Below are 18192 nucleotides of genomic sequence, written 5' to 3'. Positions count from 1 at the left end.
TGGATGGGGGTGTGACTTCCGCCTTTGGACTTCCTGAAGTCCATGATTATTTCCTTTGTTTTCTTGGTGTTAAGGGCCAGGTTGTTGTCGGCGCACCACTTCATGAGATGCTGGACCTCCTCCCTGTAGGCTGACTCATCGTTGTTGGTGATCAGGCCTAGGTTTAATCTTGAAACCAATGATTACATATTTTAAGAAGGACTGAATTAGTTTGAGGGGGAACTGTGTGATTATGCGGCTTATAGTCTGCCTTCAGTGCTGGAATATGGCCTTGGATCTAGCTGCGCTGATGAGGTGACTGGCCCAGATTTTGCTGTGAGTCTAACAGTGCTCATCGTTGTTTATGCACAAATTGGACAGAAACTTCGGCGAACAGATGTGTTGATAAATGTGAAAATCCGGACATTGCTGTCCGAGATGCAGCGCTCCGCCGTAAACCGTGCAGAAACGGGATCTCACTGTCTAGCACCCTGTTGAAATAAATTGAACAGTGTGAAGTTCCTGTACTGGCGTTGTAGATACGGACTAAACTCGCCACAGGAAGTTAGAGCTTGTCCTTTCCAATCTAATAGAAACATAGATGATAGGAGCAGGAGTAGGCCATTCGGCCCCTCGAGCCTACTCCGCCATTTAATGAGATCATGGCTGATCATCCAAATTCAGTACCCTGTCCCTGCTTTCTCCCCATATCCCTTGATCCCTTTAGCCTTAAGAAATATATCTAACTCCTTCTTGAATATATTTAATGAATTGGCCTCAACTGCCTTCTGTGGTAGAGAATTCCACAGGTTCCCCACTCTCTGGGTGAAGAAATTCCCCCTCATCTCAGTCCTAAATGGCTTACCCCTTATCCTCAGACTATGACCCCTGGTTCTGGACTCCCCCGCCATCGGGAACATCCTTCCTGCAGCTAGTCTGTCTAGACAGAAGAACTTAAGAATTAGGAGCAGGAGTAGGCCATATGGCCTCTCGAGCCTGCTCCGCCATTCAATAAGATCATGGCTGATCATCGACCTCAACTCCACTTTCCCACCCGATCTCCATATCCCTTGATTCCCCTAGAATCCAAAAATCTGTCTATCTCAGCCTTGAATATACTCAAAGACTCAGCATCCACAGCCCATTTTGGTAGAGAATTCCAAAGATTCACAACCCTCTGAAGAAATTCCTCCACATCTCCGCCTTAAATGGCCGACGCCTTATTCTGAGACTATGCCCCCAGTCAGGGGAAACAACCTCCCAGCATCTACCCTTGCAAGTTTCAATGAAATCACCTCTCATTCGTCTAAACTCCAGAGAGTATAGGCCCAATCTACTCGATCTCTCCTCATAAGACAACCCTCTCATCCCAGGGATCAGTATAGTGAACCTTTGCTGCACCGCCTCTAAGGCAAGTACATCCTTTCTCAGATAAGGAGACCAAAACAGTGCCCAGTGCTCCAGGTGTGGTCTCACCAAGGCCCTGTATAATTGGAGCAAGACTTCCTTACTCTTATACTCCAACCCCCTTGCAATAAACACCAACAGCCACTTGCCTTCCTAATTACTTGCTGTACCTGCACGCTAACTTTCTGTGTTTCCTGTACGAGGACCTAAATCAACATTTAATACTTTCTCACCATTTAAAAAATGTGCTGAATTTCTATTCTTCCTACTGAAGAAAATAATCTCACATTTCTCCACATTACACTCCATCTGTCACCTTATTGCCCATTCACTTAACCTACCTATATCCCTTTGCAGGCTCTTTTTGTCTTCCTCACAGCTTACATTCCCACCTAGCTTTGTATCTTCAGCAAACTTGGATACATTGAACTCAGTCCCTTCATCTAAGTCATTAATATAAATTGTAAATAGCTGAGGCCCAAGCACCCATTTAACGATGTGGTAAGTCTTAATTACTGCCAAACAACCTCTCTGGCCCTGAAAATTAACTTTTACAAGTGTGGCGTCTCATGCTTTTAATTACTGTTGAAGATTTAGAGAAACAAATTAAAATAATTTTTTTTAACTTTTTATTTCTGTCCCTTTTTCTTCTCTCTCTGTTAATCTTGTCTTTCTTTCCCTCATTTTATTTCGCTTTCTGAACCTGATTTGACATTGAATAAAATATTCTAACTGATGCATCCTGGTTCAGACTCTGTGCACCACATTAACGATTCTTCAAACTGATTGGTTAGAGAGATACACAGTTGCTTGCTCTGTTTGCACAGGTCCCAGATGCCCTGTAGAGGGTGCTGCACTGTTTGGCTGTCCTGCTGACAGCAACTTGCTGTGCAAAACCCCACAGAAAATCTATGAGCAAGAGCAAGTGTAATGAATGGCAGGCTCCGTTCCTTCGCAGCTCACTGCAAAATCTAGCCCATGGTTTCTGGGCCCTGAGTTTGAGAAGACTCAATTGAGTTCTCAGTGAGTGTGAATCTGTGGCTTAAGGCAGCTCCTGTTTTATCAATGTGGTTCTGAGAAACCAAAATCCAATATTCTCCGTGCTGCAGTTCTGAAGCTGGAGTCATGGGGCAAGGTTGGAAGTGACTGAGTTGTCCAAATGTTTCATATAGTTGTATCAAATTCTTCCTTGTCTTATTTTAAAGGTGAAATTAACTATTTAAAATAAAATAACACCAGAGAGGGACTTAATACTAACAAGGTGCGACCTCACAATATCATTGTTCACAGTGATCTCCAGCCTGTAGTACTGAGCAAGTTTTGTTCCGGGACTATCCCTTGCAATATTGGAACCAGGAGTGCTTGTTGTGGCCATTTATATGGAGGACACGCCATGTCCCAACACTGACCTCTGTCACCATCATCAGCATGAATACGCATTCAAAATGTGAATCATAGAAATTTATGGTACAGAAGGAGACCATTCGATCCATCGTGTCTGTGCCGGCCGACAAAGAGCTATCCAGCCTAACCCCACTTTCCAGTTCTTGGTCCGTAGCCCTGTAGGTTACGGCACTTCAAGTGCATATCCAAGTACTTTTTAAATGCGATGAGGGTTTCTGCCTCTACCACCCTTTCAGGCAGTGAGTTCCAGACCCCCACCACCCTCTGGGTGAAATAAGTTCTCCTCAACTCCCCTCTAATCCTTCTACCGATTACTTTAAATCTCTGCCCCTTGGTTGTTGACTTCTCTGCTTGGCGAAACAGCTCGTTCCTATCCACTCTATCTAAGCCCCTCATAATTTTATACACCTCAATCAAACTTCCCCTCAGCCTCCTTGTTCCAAAGAAAACAACTCCAGCCTCTCCAATCTTTCCTCATAGCTAAAATTCTCCAGTCCTAACAACACCCTTGGAAATCTCCTCTGTACCCTCTCTAGTGCAATCACATCTTTCCTGTAATGTGGGGACCAGAACTGTACACAGTACTCTAGCTGTGGCCTAACTGGTGTTAAAGCATAACTTCCCTGCTCTTATATTCTATGCCTCAGCTAATAAAATAAAGTATCCTGTATGCCTTCTTAACCACCTTATCTACCTGTCCTGTTACCTTCAGGGATCTGTGGACATGCAGTCCAAGGTCCATCTGTTCCTCTACACTTCTGTCCTACCATTTACTGCGTATTCCCTTGCCTTGATAGCCCTCCTCAAATGCATTACCTCACACTTCTCCGGATTGAATTCCATTTGCCACTTTGCTGCCCACCTGACCAGTTTGTTGATATCTTCCTGCAGTCTACAGCTTTCTTCCTCACTATCAACCACATAGACAATTTTTGTGAAATATTTTAAAGGAAGAGATCCTTTATATTTTTCTCACTTCAAATATCCTGAGTCGAGTACAATTTACTAATCATTTAAATTTACCATCTGATACAAGTTTGTTTGATAAATAATTATTTAAGTTCCTCTAAATTGCTTCCATCACAGGAATCCTCTTCACACTGTACCAAGATGAGAGACAAGTCTACTTGCTCATTAATTCGTATACAATCATTGTCCCTTTTTACAGAAAGATCTAATTGTCCTAGACGATGTTTACAGAGTGTTTGCTGTCGATGCTTTAGCCTCATCTCATCCTCTCTCCTCCAAAGAAAATGAGATTAACACACCTGCGGAAATCAATGAGCTTTTTGATGCTATTTCGTACAGTAAGGCAAGTGCTCAGTTTAATCTTTCTTGCAGCATGTTGTACGCTGTGTGTTGTGGAGTATTTTAAACCAGCACTCGACACGAGGTTTTAGATCGATAGTCAAGTTGTCTTTATTGCACCGGTGGGGAGACAGTCTGCTCTGTCTTAGCCAGACTTTTTCCAAATTGGTGCAGCAAACACTACATTTTTATATATTACAACACACATGGCCATCTCATGCACAATTCATTCCGGCCACCTGATTGGATCCTGGCCCACATGCACCCACACGGATTGGTTACGAATCTTAATATAAACATATATAAGCTGCCTCCTCAATCAATCACTCAAACTGCTGATTAAAAGATACCTTGGGATGCAACCTAGGCAACAAAGTTCTGACGGGCAGTTGAAACTCCAGAGATACTCCATTAAACTGCCTTTTAGTCTTCAAAGGTCCGTATGGATGTGGCCTTTCATGTTAGCCCCTGTCTTTTTATACTATTCAGTGAAACTGCCAGCGATGTCATTTTAACTCTTTCCCCACTGCATTGTGTAACTGGATCATTGTCATTCTAACAAACTTCTCTTTGGTTTCCTTGCAGGGAGCATCTGTTCTTCGAATGCTTTCTAACTTTCTCACGGAGCAAGTATTTGTGAAAGGGCTCAATGTAAGTCTGAATGTTGCATTTTATTTGATGGTGTCAATTAATTTGAAATATTTCAGTTGCTGAAATTTCCTGAATTTCTTGACTACTTTTTCTTGCCTTATAGACCTATCTCCGACAATTTTCTTATGGCAACACAGTGTATTCTGATCTCTTTGATCATCTGGAGACGGTATGTATCTTAAAACAAATAATTAAAAACAAGAAGGGATTTAATAATAATATTTATGACTGAAAATACAGATGCTGTAAACTTCCATTTAAAAAAAAAGCACAAAACTGCTTGGAATAGTGGCTAGTGACAGACCTGGGGGTGCCAGGATCAACTGCGGGTAAATTCAGAATCTGCTTTTTCAGTCTTCAGCAATTCTCTTCAAACAAGTTGGCCAAAATTGGCAATTTCAGATCAGGTGTGATAAACTTTCATTCTCTTGCTTACTTAGTTCACTAAGCTGTTCTCAGGAAGTCTTTTGAACAAAGCACGCCAATTCCTTTAATGTCAAACACAGAACATAATTGAATTCTGGTTCTCGGCTTCTGACGGTGGCAGTGCAGCGATATCATTATCCAACTATTGCCTCCTTTTATTGTTTACTCACTTCCCAGCATCTAAATGCAACCAGATCTCGACAGATCTCCATCTAAAGGTGATGGATCTTTGTGGATCTCCAATTTGTTATGTTAACTGTTAATTCTAAGCTATAAATCCAGGATAGATTGTGATCAGTTATATGATAATGAACACGGATGGACACATTGGAGGTAATTTTAACCCACAAAAATGGGAGGGTTTGGGTCAAGTAAAAAGTTAAAATGTTAAAAATTCCGAATCCGTCTTGAACCAGCCCACTTTCGGTTTTGACGGAGGTGTGACCGGGGGGGCGGGGGGGAGGGGTGGGTATGACCAATCCGCTCCCAGGAGATGAGATGGGGTTGGGGGGAGAGTGACCAATCTGTCAGTCAGTAAAATCTTCTAAGGAGGTTGCGTGCCTCCATTTTAACATTTATTGTTAACTGATGTTGGCTGGGTTTCCCGGCCATTGGCAAACCCAGCAGGTAAAAGGAGGCGAGAAGAGCTGAATCCATGAGGTAAGTGCCTTTGCAGCCCAACAAGCTAACTTGTAAACACCGCGTTCCCCACCCACCACGATCTGTCTGACCCCCCACCCCACCGATCTCCGGGCAACACTCTCCCCCCCCCCCCCCCCTACACAAACACCATCTCCCCCCCAAACACCATCTCCCCCCCAAACACCATCTCCCCCCCCAAACACCATCTCCCCCCCAAACACCATCTCCCCCCCCAAACACGCCATCTCCCCCCCCAAACACCATCTCCCCCCCCAAACACCATCTCCCCCCCCAAACACCATCTCCCCCCCCAAACACCATCTCCCCCCCCAAACACCATCTCCCCACCAAACACCATCTCCCCCCAAACACCATCTCCCCCCCAAACACCATCTCCCCCCCCAAACACCATCTCCCCCCCCAAACACCATCTCCCCCCCCAAACACCATCTCCCCCCCCAAACACCATCTCCCCCCCCAAACACCATCTCCCCCCCAAACACCATCTCCCCCCCAAACACCATCTCCCCCCCAAACACCATCTCCCCCCCCAAACACCATCTCCCCCCCAAACACCATCTCCCCCCCCAAAAACGCCATCTCCCCCCACAAAAAACGCCATCTCCCCCCCAAACACGCCATCTCCCCCCCCAAACACCATCTCCCCCCAAACACCATCTCCCCCCAAACACCATCTCCCCCCAAACACCATCTCCCCCCAAACACCATTCCCCCTCTCTCTCTCCCCCCCCACTCTCCCCCCCACTCTCCCCCCCCACTCTCCCCCCCCACTCACTCTCCCCCCCCACTCACTCTCCCCCCCCCACTCACTCTCCCACTCACTCTCCCCCCCACTCTCCCCCCCCCCACTCTCCGCCCCCCACTCTCCCCCTGTTCCTCTGACGCGCCCTTTTGCCACAGGCTTTCCCGCCCGACAGGGAGTCCACCCGTCAATCTGCCCGTCGGGTGGGAAGCCTGGAGAAAAAATTGAGAAGATGTGATGCCGTTGAAAGCTGCAGGAATTTGGGGAAACCTGCCCATAACTCACCCCGCTCCGAACACGCGGCCCCGTAAATATCGGGCCGTTTATTCTGGGTCTTGTAACTGAGCACCGACTTTCTCTCTCAGGCTGTCGTTACCTCTGGCTCTATCACGTTACCGCATTCCGTTAACATCATTATGAATCGATGGACGCTACAGATGGGTTTCCCAGTCGTTACTGTAAATACGGAAATTGGACTTGTTAAACAGAAACACTTTCTTCTTGATCCAAATTCAACTGTGACGCGTCCTTCAGAGTTTAAGTGAGTCTGTTCAGTAAATTGATGGTCAGTTAGGGCCATATTTTAATATTTTGATACTATATAATAATTTAACGTGACATTGTTAAATTCTTTTTATATGAAGCTTATAAATGATAAAATAACAAAAATTTGTGATTTTCCAGTAAACAATTTGTACACAATTCCTGATGTAAAAATTCACTTTGTACAAATGGAGTTAAAAATTATGAGGTTTTTATATTTAAGGAGTAATAAAAGAATCTTGCACTGACCCACCTTCAAACTCTTTAAATCCAATGAATTACTTTGAGGTATGTGAACTTTGACTGTTGTTATTTTAGCAAATGCGGCAGTCATTCGCACACAGTCAGGTCTCAAATGGAGCAATGAAATGAACGAGCCCCTCATCCATTGGTGATTCCAGTTCTTATTGAAATAAAGCCAAAGGATAGTTAGCATCACCAGACAAGGGGTCAGGTTAACATCTCATCTGAAGGAAGTGGATGGCAGTGTTGCACCCCTCGTGCACCTCCTCATTAATCTATGCAATTCGGATAATTGGTATAACAATTCGTATAATATACGTGCGTCCCTGATGCCATTTTAAATGCTGACTGGGTGGAGTGTTGCCTGTGGATGTTCCCTCAGTGAAACGTGGCGGAACAGAAGAGGCCTGAAAATGTAAGTTTCAATTTATGTTGGCGTAAGTGTCTGCCCTGGCTCCAGCAGAATAGTGTGGGATCCCCACCCCCGATATTCCCTGGCTGGGCCGGGCTGCAGGACGTTGATATTGGAGCTCGCTGTGTGTATGTTCCTGGGGCCTAGTCCCCAGATTGACCGGGCTTATTGCTGGCACAGTTGGTCAGACGGACACCCCCTGGAGTGGGGCTTGCACCCCAACTTTCACAATCAGAGGTACAATCTCCTTAAGTAAATGTTGTGCTAAGAACAACAAGCTGTCCTGCCCGGTGACAGGTGTGTCTGACCAAATATTGTTCTTTGTGTTTCAGTTATACTTGGTATGTGCCAATTACATGGAGGAAACGAAATACAGCAGAGAATCTAACTTGGTTATTGACACCCGAAGGTAGGAATTCTTGACTTCGACACATTACAGAGAGATAAAAGAGGCGGAGATTTTGAGGCCTCTCACCTGATGGAAACTGGGCGTTGGTGGAAAATGACTAACAACCTGTCCCGCAAACTCACCCCTTCCTCACACCCCTGGGCTACTGGACCCCCGCCCGAGTCAGGACCCTTTAATGTGTAAATCTGAGTTGTGTGACGGTCACCATTTTAGTGCAGATACCTGCCACAGTGCAGCGCTCCCTCAGCACTGACCCTCTGACAGTGTAGCTCTCCCTCAGTACTGCCCCTCTGACAGTGTAGCTCTCCCTCAGTACTGCCCCTCTGACAGTGTAGCTCTCCCTCAGTACTGCCCCTCTGACAGTGTAGCTCTCCCTCAGTACTGACCCTCTGACAGTGCAGCGCTCCCTCAGTACTGCCCCTCTGACAGTGTAGCTCTCCCTCAGTACTGCCCCTCTGACAGTGTAGCTCTCCCTCAGTACTGACCCTCTGACAGTGCAGCGCTCCCTCAGTACTGCCCCTCCAACAGTACAGGATTCCCTCAGTACTGCCCCTCCGACAGAGCAGCTCTCCCTCAGTACTGACCCTCTGACAGTGCAGCGCTCCCTCAGTACTGCCCCTCTGACAGTGCAGCTCTCCCTCAGTACTGCCCCTCTGACAGTGCAGCTCTCCCTCAGTATTGCCCCTCTGACAGTGCAGCTCTCCCTCAGTACTGCCCCTCTGACAGTACGGCACTCCCTCAGTACTGCCCCTCCAACAGTACAGGATTCCCTCAGTACTGCCCCTCCAACAGTGCGGCACTCCCTCAGTACGGCCCTCCGACAGTACAGGACTCCCTCAGTACTGCCTCTCTGACAGTACAAGACTCCCTCAGTACTGGCCCTCTGACAGTACAAGACTCCCTCTGTACTGCCCCTCTGAAAGTGTGGCACTCCCTCAGTACTGACCCCCCCGACAGTGCAGCACTCCCTCAGTACTGCCCCTCTGACAGTACAAGACTCCCTCAGTACTGCCCCTCCGATAGTACAAGACTCCCTCCGTACTGCCCCTCTGAAAGTGCGGCACTCCCTCAGTACTGACCCTCCGACAGTAGAAGACTCCCTCAGTACTGCCCCTCTGACAGTGCAGCGCTCTCTCAGTACTGCCCCTCTGACAGTGCAGCGCTCCCTCAGTACTGCCCCTCTGACAGTGCAGCGCTCCCTCAGTACTGCCCCTTTGACAGTGCGGCACTCCCTCAATAGTACCCCACTGAAAGTCTGGCGCTCCCTCAGTACTACCCCTTTGACAGTACAAGACTCCCTCAGTACTGCCCCTCCAACAGTGCGGCACTCCCTCAGTACTGCCCCTCTGATAGTACAAGACTACCTCAGTACTGACCCCCTGACAGTTCAGTGCTCCCTCAGTACTGCCCGCTTAAAGTGCGGCACTCCCTCAATACTGACCCTCCAACAGTGCGGCACTCCCTCAGCACTGCCCCTCTGACAGTACAAGACTCCCTCAGTACTGCCCCTCTGACAGTACAAGACTCCCTCAGTACTGCCCCTCTGACAGTGCAGCGCTCCCTCAGTACTGCCCCTCCGACAGTACTGGACACCCACAGTACAGGACTCCCTCAGTATTGCCCCCCTGACAGTGCGGCACTCACTCAGTACTGCCCCTCCGACAGTACAGGACTCCCTCAGTATTGCCCCTCTGACAGTGCAGCGCTCCCTCAGTACTGCCCCTCCGACAGTACTGGACACCCACAGTACAGGACTCCCTCAGTACTGACCCTCCGACAGTACAGGACTCCCTCAGTACTGCCCCTCTGACAGTACAAGACTCCCTCAGTACTGCCCCTCTGACAGTGCAGGACTCCCTTAGTACTGCCCCTCTGACAGTACTGCACTCCCTCAGTACTGACCCTCCGACATTACAGGACTCCCTCAGTACTACCCCTCTGACAGTGCAGCGCTCCCTCAGTACTGACCCTCCGACAGTACAAGACTCCCTCAGCACTGCCCCTCTGACAGTGCGGCACTCCCTCAGTACTGCCCCTCCGACAGTACTGGACACCCACAGTACAGGACTCCCTCAGTACTGCCCCTCTGACAGTGCAGCGCTCCCTCAGTACTACCCCTCTGACAGTACAAGACTCCCTCAGTACTGCCCCTCTGACAGTGCAGTGCTCCCTCAGTACTACCCCTCTGACAGTACAAGACTCCCTCAGTACTGCCCCTCCAACAGTGCGGCACTCCCTCAGTACTGCCCCTCTGACAGTACAAGGCTCCCTCAGTACTGCCCCTCCGACAGTACTGGACACCCACAGTACAAGACTCCCTCAGTACTGCCCCTCTGACAATGCAGTGCTCCCTCAGTACTACCCCTCTGACAGTACAAGACTCCCTCAGTACTGCCCCTCCAACAGTGCGGCACTCCCTCAGTACTGCCCCTCTGACAGTACAAGGCTCCCTCAGTACTGCCCCTCCGACAGTACAAGACTCCCTCAGTACTGCCCCTCCAACAGTGCGGCACTCCCTCAGTACTGCCCCTCTGACAGTACAAGACTCCTTCAGTACTGCCCCTCTGACAGTGCAGCGCTCCCTCAGTACTGCCCCTCCGACAGTACTGGACACCCACAGTACAGGACTCCCTCAGTATTGCCCCTCTGACAGTGCTGCACTCACTCAGTACTGCACTGAGGTGCCTGCCGAGATTTTCTGCTCAAGTCTCTGGAGGGGGACTTGAACCCACGACCTTGTGAGAGTGCTGTCGCTGAGCCTGCTCACCTCCTTGTGTAAAGTCCTTGTTTTTGCACATTCCAGCTGTAGCCAGTGGATAGTAATCGAGGTGGGAATCGCTAATAGTCGAGGGTACGGAGACCAATCCCAGCGCAATCGCTAGATCCGAACAGACTGAGTCTGGAATTTTCCCGCTGCTTATCTTCATATTACATCATTAGGGGGAGAGTGAGAGACTTTTATGTTGGGTGGAATTTGAGGTGAAAGGACAGTAAACTAACCAATTCCGCAAACATAGTCTTCACAATCGGAGGTACATTAGTTAAAGATTGAGTTGCATGACTTTCTCTTTTCCACAGATCCTCAGACCTGTAAAAATGTGTCGCACCTTCTCTGAAAGTTAGGTTTTGAAAGTTTTGAAAATGTAGTTTTCTCAAGTGGAATAATTATTTTGCCAGCATCTACAATTTGTTTCTGTTTTGATATTTATAAAACTTCTTCGTCTATAGTATTTGAATTTATATACTTACCAAGCTTTTGGGTAGAAAAATCTAGAATGAGCAAAGCAGCAACTGTCAAGAAAAATGTCAAAAAAGGAAATAGTTTAAAGGAGACGGGAATGGTCCAGGGTATGTTTGAAGTGCAAAGTCTTTCCCACATCCAGTTAGTCCAAAAAGGCAGCTTTGAATTCCAACTCCTAACTGATGGAGCGAGATGGAGTGAGGGATGAGGACATGGTGTGTTTACCTGTGATGTTTCTGAGGTCAGATAGCTTCGCAACACTCACTCTAGTTCTTGGCTGTTGGGAAGTTAAGTTTGAGAAGGATGTTCTAAGGTTAGTTGGTGGGTGTTGAGGAAGCTTTACTCGACATCTGCTATCATCCACAGTTCCACAGAAAGTGACATTCTCCACCGTGATGACATTTGGTCAAACAAATAAGTAAAAGATTTAGAACAGCTACAATCAGATTGCCCCATGACGCATTCAGTTCTTGTCATAATGGCTTTGTTTTAAATCCCACTATAGAAACTTTCAGTGAAATGAAATACAGCGGCGATGACTGGTTCTTGGCCAACATTAATGTTATGGGATATTACAGAGTGAATTACGATGAGAGGAACTGGAACAATCTCGTCGAGCAATTGAAAAGAAATCACACAGTGAGTACAATCTTTATCCTTTGCTTCGCTGTGCTTGTTGTTAAAGAGCTGACAGAACAGTCGATGCCTTCAAAACCAAACTTCAAATGGGAGAAACAAGTAACTCCCTTGGTTATGAAGCTATAAGAGTAGAAGCTACTGCTGATGACGTTACTGAAGGAATGTTTAACCAGCATGTACCGAATTCCTCTCCATTGCTTTATCTGAGACATCAATGAGGGATTTTAACTGGGAGAGACTTTCCGCTATGAACCTGCTCCAGTAAGTTAGTTCCCGCCTGTCCGGGGCAGCCGGAGACCATTGCAGGCGGGAGGACAGGGGTGGCATGGGATGGGTGGGTGGGTTGGAGGTGGGGGGCAGGGTCCATGCAGCGGGGGTGGGGGTGCAGGCAGGTGGACTGGGTGGGGGGTAGTTGGGGGGGAGGACCTCATCCGCCTGCAAAACTTTCCAGTTAAAATCAGCAACATCAGGAAAGGGTCAGGTTACAAGCGGGAAAGGAAGCCGCTCATTTTTAACTGCTCACCTGTCCGATTTCTTCTGGTTGGGTAGTTTAAGTTCAGCTCCATTACTGTACCTGGGTTAATGCCATGGTCAACAGAGTAGAATATGATAAATGTTGAGCCTTCACTATATACCGTCTGTTAGCGGATTTCCCGTGGTTGTGGTTGCAACAAAGGGTTGTTAGTCCAGTAACAATAACCTCCACGTGATTCAGGCCCGAGTGGTTTTCAACAACAAGCTTTAATATACAAAAGCAAAATACTGCGGATGCTGGAAATCTGAAATAAAAACAGAAAATGCTGGAAATACTCAGCAGGTCAGGCAGTATCTGTGGAGAGAGGAACAGCGTTAATGTTTTAGGTCGATGACACTTCGTCAGAACTGGTCTTGCATATACATTGACTATTAACAGTACTAGTTTTTATATAACTGTCCTACAGTATTATATTAAATGACCAGCCATTAATACAACCTGTTTGTCTTCACGAAGTCTCGTTCAATTGATCAGATTTGTAATCTTTTGTGGATGGACTTCCAACTATCCCAAGAGCGCTCTGAACAAGAGGAAAAAAGTCCCATCCTTATACTATTCGGCTACCTTGGGCTGCACCTACGCACAACAGTATGTGTTGGTGCACATTGGCTGAGGCCACGTATTGAGGTGTTTTCCCCACTTCTAATCTTGCGGCCTTCATCTCTGTTCTACAAGCTTTGTTTAATGCAAAAGCCATGTGACCTTGCATTATTCTGACTGCCTTGTTCTATCTCTTACTGTGGTATGTGGTGTCTTAGCAACGGTCCCTTATCGCGATATGGGCTGTCTCTTGACCTGGGTGTTTCTCATTCTCTGTCTTGGTTTATACATTCCCCCTTTCCTCCACATGCTGGGATACCGTGACTGTTTAAACCAGTTTAAAATATTTTAACACCATCACCTGTCTCTCCCCTAAATCGACCCACATCCTTTCTGATCAGAAATTTAGCTTTATTGCCCAAGATCGTTGATATTGTGACCTGGCGGCTATAACAATTAAACAATTTGCTACTGTAATCTCTAATCTTCCAAAAAGCACATCGATTAACAGTTTAGTTTAAATCAATGAGCTGGTTTAGGAATCGCTGGACGAACAAAGACCGCGGTCCCTCTCGTTCACCTTCTCCCCTCCTGGGAGTTGCATGATCCGACGATAATGGGGTTGTTGACCAATCACAGCGATCAATCTCTATCAATGAGTCTACAACAGACCCAGACATGAGGTGAGGAAGACCCCCAGTGGTGGAGAGCTTTGCGAACCAGAGGTCCAAAGTTACCTGTTCCTCCCGAGCACGCTGCACTCACCACACATCACAGCTCAAATTACTCAGATACTGGATCCCAAAATATTATATTCTGAAAGAGATCTACCTAATTTGCATTTGAATGAATCAACACTAATTGTTCCACCGTCTCCCTAGGGAGCCTGTTCCTAGTTGACCACTCGCTCACTGAAAGGGATGACTTTTAACCCCCAGAAATGGGTGTGTTGGGTCAGGTGAGATGTAAAAATGTTTTAAATCTCAATCCCGACCCTAACCCCCCCCCTAACCAATGTTTCCTTTAAGCTGCGCGGCTGCACAGCTGTCTGGCGGTCCTGTGCAGCCCGGGACTGGCTTTCCCTATGTTGAAGTTCACGGGCGAACCTGTGAATGGGCCAAACAAAATGATGGGGAACATTGCCTCTAACCCACCCACATGCGGGTTTAACGGAGGCATGACAAGGGGAAGGCAGCCAACCCGCTCTCAGGAGGCGGGTTCCATTTAAGTATTATAATGAGGCTGGGAGCCTCACATTTAACTTCCCTTAGAGGTTTAACCCTGGCCGGACGAGTTTCCCAGGCCTCAGGAAACCAGGCAGCTGAAGTGAGGTGGGGACAGCTTTGGGGAGAAGATAAGTGCTTTTACAGCACTGCTTATGGGCCAGGAGGAGCAGGAGTGCTTCCCCCACCCCCTCCCAAGTTTACCTGCTTCCCTGGGATCGGAACCTCCCCGCTCCCCCCCCCCTCCACCCCCACCAAGCTCCCACTAGAAGTTGCAGGCTCCGTACCTGCTCCTGCAGCCTGCTCCAGAGTGCTTCCGGGTTTCCCGACCAAATCTCCACTGCCCGCTCAGAAAACCCACCTCATCAATATCTGGGCCATTATTTCCGCAGAATAGTTTTGAACATAATTGCTCCTGATAATCCAACCACTCCATTCCCTCAATCAGTCTGGTTGCTCTCCTCCGTATCCTCTCAATAGCTGCAATGTCCTTTCTGTACTGTACACAGGATTCGAAGCGCAGCCACACCAATGATTTATAAAGCAGCAGGATTACCTCACTATTGACTCAATATTTATTTGCCAAACCATAGTTTATGAACAGAGTAACAATTGCAATGAAATACGGTTTATTTTGTAGCGTTCCTTATAACATAGAAAATAACAAAATACGCAACACTGCCCATGTTGGTGGGCTAGGAACCTGGCTGCTATAACCTAGGAGGACGCTCCCTCCCTTTGTCCAACTTCCTTACCAATTCTTCCATCCGATGATCTCCAAAGACCATTATATCCTTTTCCCCCTTCCTATTTCCCAGATGGACAGGAAGCCAAAGGGTTAACATCTGACCCCCTCCCAACTCAATGTCGAGACTCACCAGCCGAGCTTGCAGTTACTATGGTGACCACCCTGTTTTGAGGACTGCCAGAAACTAACTCCTGCTGGCCTCAAATAAATCGGAAATTCGACACCTTGTGTGAATCTTCACAGGGAACTTCCATTGTCTCAAACTGAAGTGGAATATGGAAGTCCCTGGTTGATGAAGATCTAATCCTTCTCCCCTGGACCTGCCTGGTCTGTGGTTTAATCCCTTATGAGTGAAATTAACACCGTTTTATTTCAGATTAAACCAAAATCCTTCTGTGGTGATATAGTCAGAAATTCTGAAATTGACAGGGAGAGGATTCTGGATAAGCATTCAAGAAATATAAAAACAGATTGTAAGAGCTTCTACAAGTATGTAAAAAGGAAGAGTAGCAAAAGTAAGCGTTGGTCCCTTAGAGGCTGAGACAGGAGAAATTATAATGGAGAATAAGGAAATGGCAGAGACTATAAACAAATATTTTGTATCTGTCTTCACAGTAGAAGACACAAAAAGCATACCAAAAATACTGGGGAACCAAGCAGCTAATAAGAGTGTGGGACTAAAAGCCAACAAATCCCCTGGTCCTGACGGCCTACATCCTAGGATTCTAAAGGAGGTGGCTGCAGAGATTGGTTTTGATCTTCCAAAATTGGTCTTAGCGGATTGGAAGGTAGCAAATGTAACCCCGCTATTCAGGAAGAGGGAGAGAGAAAACATGGAACTACAGGCCAGTTAGCCTGACATCAGTCGTTGGGAAAATGCTGGAATCCATTGTTAAAGAAATGGTATCAAGTCACTTAGAAAATCATAACATGATTAGGCAGAGTCGACATAGTTTTATGAAAGGGAAATCGTGTTTAACAAATGTATTCGTTTTTTGAAGATGTAACTAGCGGGGTAGATAAAGGGGAAGTTATTCACTTTGATAGGAAGAATAGAAAAACAGAATATTCTTTAAATGGTGAGAAACTATGAAATGTTGGTGTTCAGAGAGATTTAGGTGTCCTCGCACAGGAAACACAGAGAGTTAGCGTGCAGGTACAGCAAGGAAGGGAAATGGCATGTTAGCCTTTACTGCAAGGGGGTTGGAGTACAAAAGTAAGGAAGTTTTACTACAATTGCACAGGGCTTTGGTGAGACCACACCTGGTGTACGGCGCACAGTTTTGGTCTCCTTAGCTGAGAAAGGACACACTTGTCTTAGAGCTGGTGCAACGGAGATTCACTAGATTAATCCCGGAGATAAGAGGGTTGTCCTATGAGGAGAGATTGAGTAGATTGGGCTTATACACTGTGGAGTTTAGAAGAATGAGAGATGATCTCATTGAAACATATAAGATTCTGAGGGAGATTGAGAGGGTAGATGCTGAGAGGTTGTTTCCCCTGACTGGAGAGTTTAGAACCAGGGGGCACAGTCTCAGGATAAGGGGTCAGCCTTTTAAGACTGAGATGAGGAGAAACTTCTTCACTCAGAGGGCGGTGAATCTTTGGAATTCTCTGCCCCAGAGGGCTGTGGAGGCTCAGTCATTGAATACATTCAAGGCAGAGATCAATAGATTTTTGGACTCTAAGGAAATCGAGGGTTATGGGAATCAGGCAAGAAAATGGAGTTGAGGTCAAAGATCAACCATGATCTTATTGAATGGCGGAGCAGGCTTGAGGGGCCAAATGGTCGACTCCTGAGTCTATTTCTTTTGTTTTTAAGGGACCAATAGGTATTATCATCGACTGAACCAATGGCTGCAGCTCCTCCATTTGTCGGAGGTGGAATTCCAGTGTGACAAGTTTCTGTTATAATATAAAGATAGGAATTTACAATCGCAAAATTTACTGGAAATGCGTTCAGTTGTAAGATTTTAAATATTAAATTTACAAGGTCAAAACTGAAAGAGGGCATCTTCATTCTTAAAACTCCAGCTGCTGAATTATCATTCTGAAAACACAGCATTTCTCAACTTTTATCGCAGTGCATTTTCAGATCTGATAGAGGCAAAGTGGAAGAGCAGATTTTCCAAGTCCTCATCTCCCATCGCCACCTTACACCCACAATACATGCCAGCCCTGAGCAAGGACTCAGACACTATTGTGATCGCTGCTATTTGCTTCTGTTAAATCCCACTGAAGAATAGAACGACTGAGATTGTAATCTAACACAGAGTACCTGCTCTAGAGATTCAGTTCAGCTTTTAAAGTGTAATTGTGTGAACCATGCTTGAAATCTATCTTTTATAGGTTTTTCCAGTCATAAACCGAGCCCAGATAATTGCTGACTCCTTCAATCTCGCACGGTAAGTTGCTTAAAACTTCTTATGTGGCATCTAAAAACAACAAATGTGATCATACAGTGAAAGATAACATTAAATAACGTGAAACCAGTAAACAATATTGGTGCTTTTGTAAACATTCAAAGTGTTTTCTATTAGAAAGCAATCCATGCCCGCACGCAGAAAAACCTGGACAAGATTCAGGCTTGGGCTGATAAGTGGCAAGTAACATTCGTGCCACACAAGTGCCAGGCAATGACAAGTCTAACCACCTCCTCTTGACATTCAATGGCATTACCATGGCCGAATCACCCCACCATCAATGTCCTGGGGTCACCATTGACCAGAAACTTAACTGGACCAGCCACATAAATACTGTGGCTACTAGAGCAGGTCAGAGGTTGGGTATTCTGCGGCGAGTGTCTCACCTCTTGACTCTCCAAAGCCTTTCCACCATGTACAAGGCACAAGTCAGGAGCGTGATGGAATACTCTCCACTTCTCTGGATGGGTACAGCTCTAGAAACACACAAGACGCTCGACACCATCCAGGACAAAGCAGCCCGCTTGATTGGCACTTTATCCACCAGGTTAAACATCCACTGTCTCCACCGCAGCTGCAGTGTGTACCATCTACAGGATGCACTACAGCAACTCAGTAAGGCTTCTTCGGCAGCACCTCCCAAACCCGCGAGCTCC

At 46.7% G+C, this 18192-nt stretch overlaps 1 protein-coding gene across 2 annotated transcripts in view; it reads left to right on the top strand.

Moving 5' to 3' along the window:
• The window catches only part of LOC147099837 (aminopeptidase Ey-like), a 108906-nt gene that overhangs the window by 23458 nt on the left and 67256 nt on the right, over positions 1 to 18192 (top strand). For both annotated transcript variants that reach the window (XM_085968269.1, XM_085968268.1), the window contains exons 7-13: positions 3959 to 4102; positions 4684 to 4749; positions 4853 to 4918; positions 6946 to 7121; positions 8111 to 8187; positions 11934 to 12067; positions 17463 to 17518. In XM_085968269.1, coding sequence (XP_085824395.1) covers positions 3959 to 4102; positions 4684 to 4749; positions 4853 to 4918; positions 6946 to 7121; positions 8111 to 8187; positions 11934 to 12067; positions 17463 to 17518 — 719 coding nt within the window. The remainder of the gene's footprint in view (positions 1 to 3958; positions 4103 to 4683; positions 4750 to 4852; positions 4919 to 6945; positions 7122 to 8110; positions 8188 to 11933; positions 12068 to 17462; positions 17519 to 18192) is intronic.

Source organism: Somniosus microcephalus, chromosome 27 (genome assembly GCF_052327205.1).
Source record: "Somniosus microcephalus isolate GS21.2 chromosome 27, FLI_Smic_1.0, whole genome shotgun sequence".
Taxonomy (NCBI): Eukaryota; Metazoa; Chordata; class Chondrichthyes; order Squaliformes; family Somniosidae; genus Somniosus; species Somniosus microcephalus.
The sequence above is the reverse complement of the archived record's forward strand: the minus strand, read 5'-3'. Positions and strand labels throughout refer to the sequence as shown.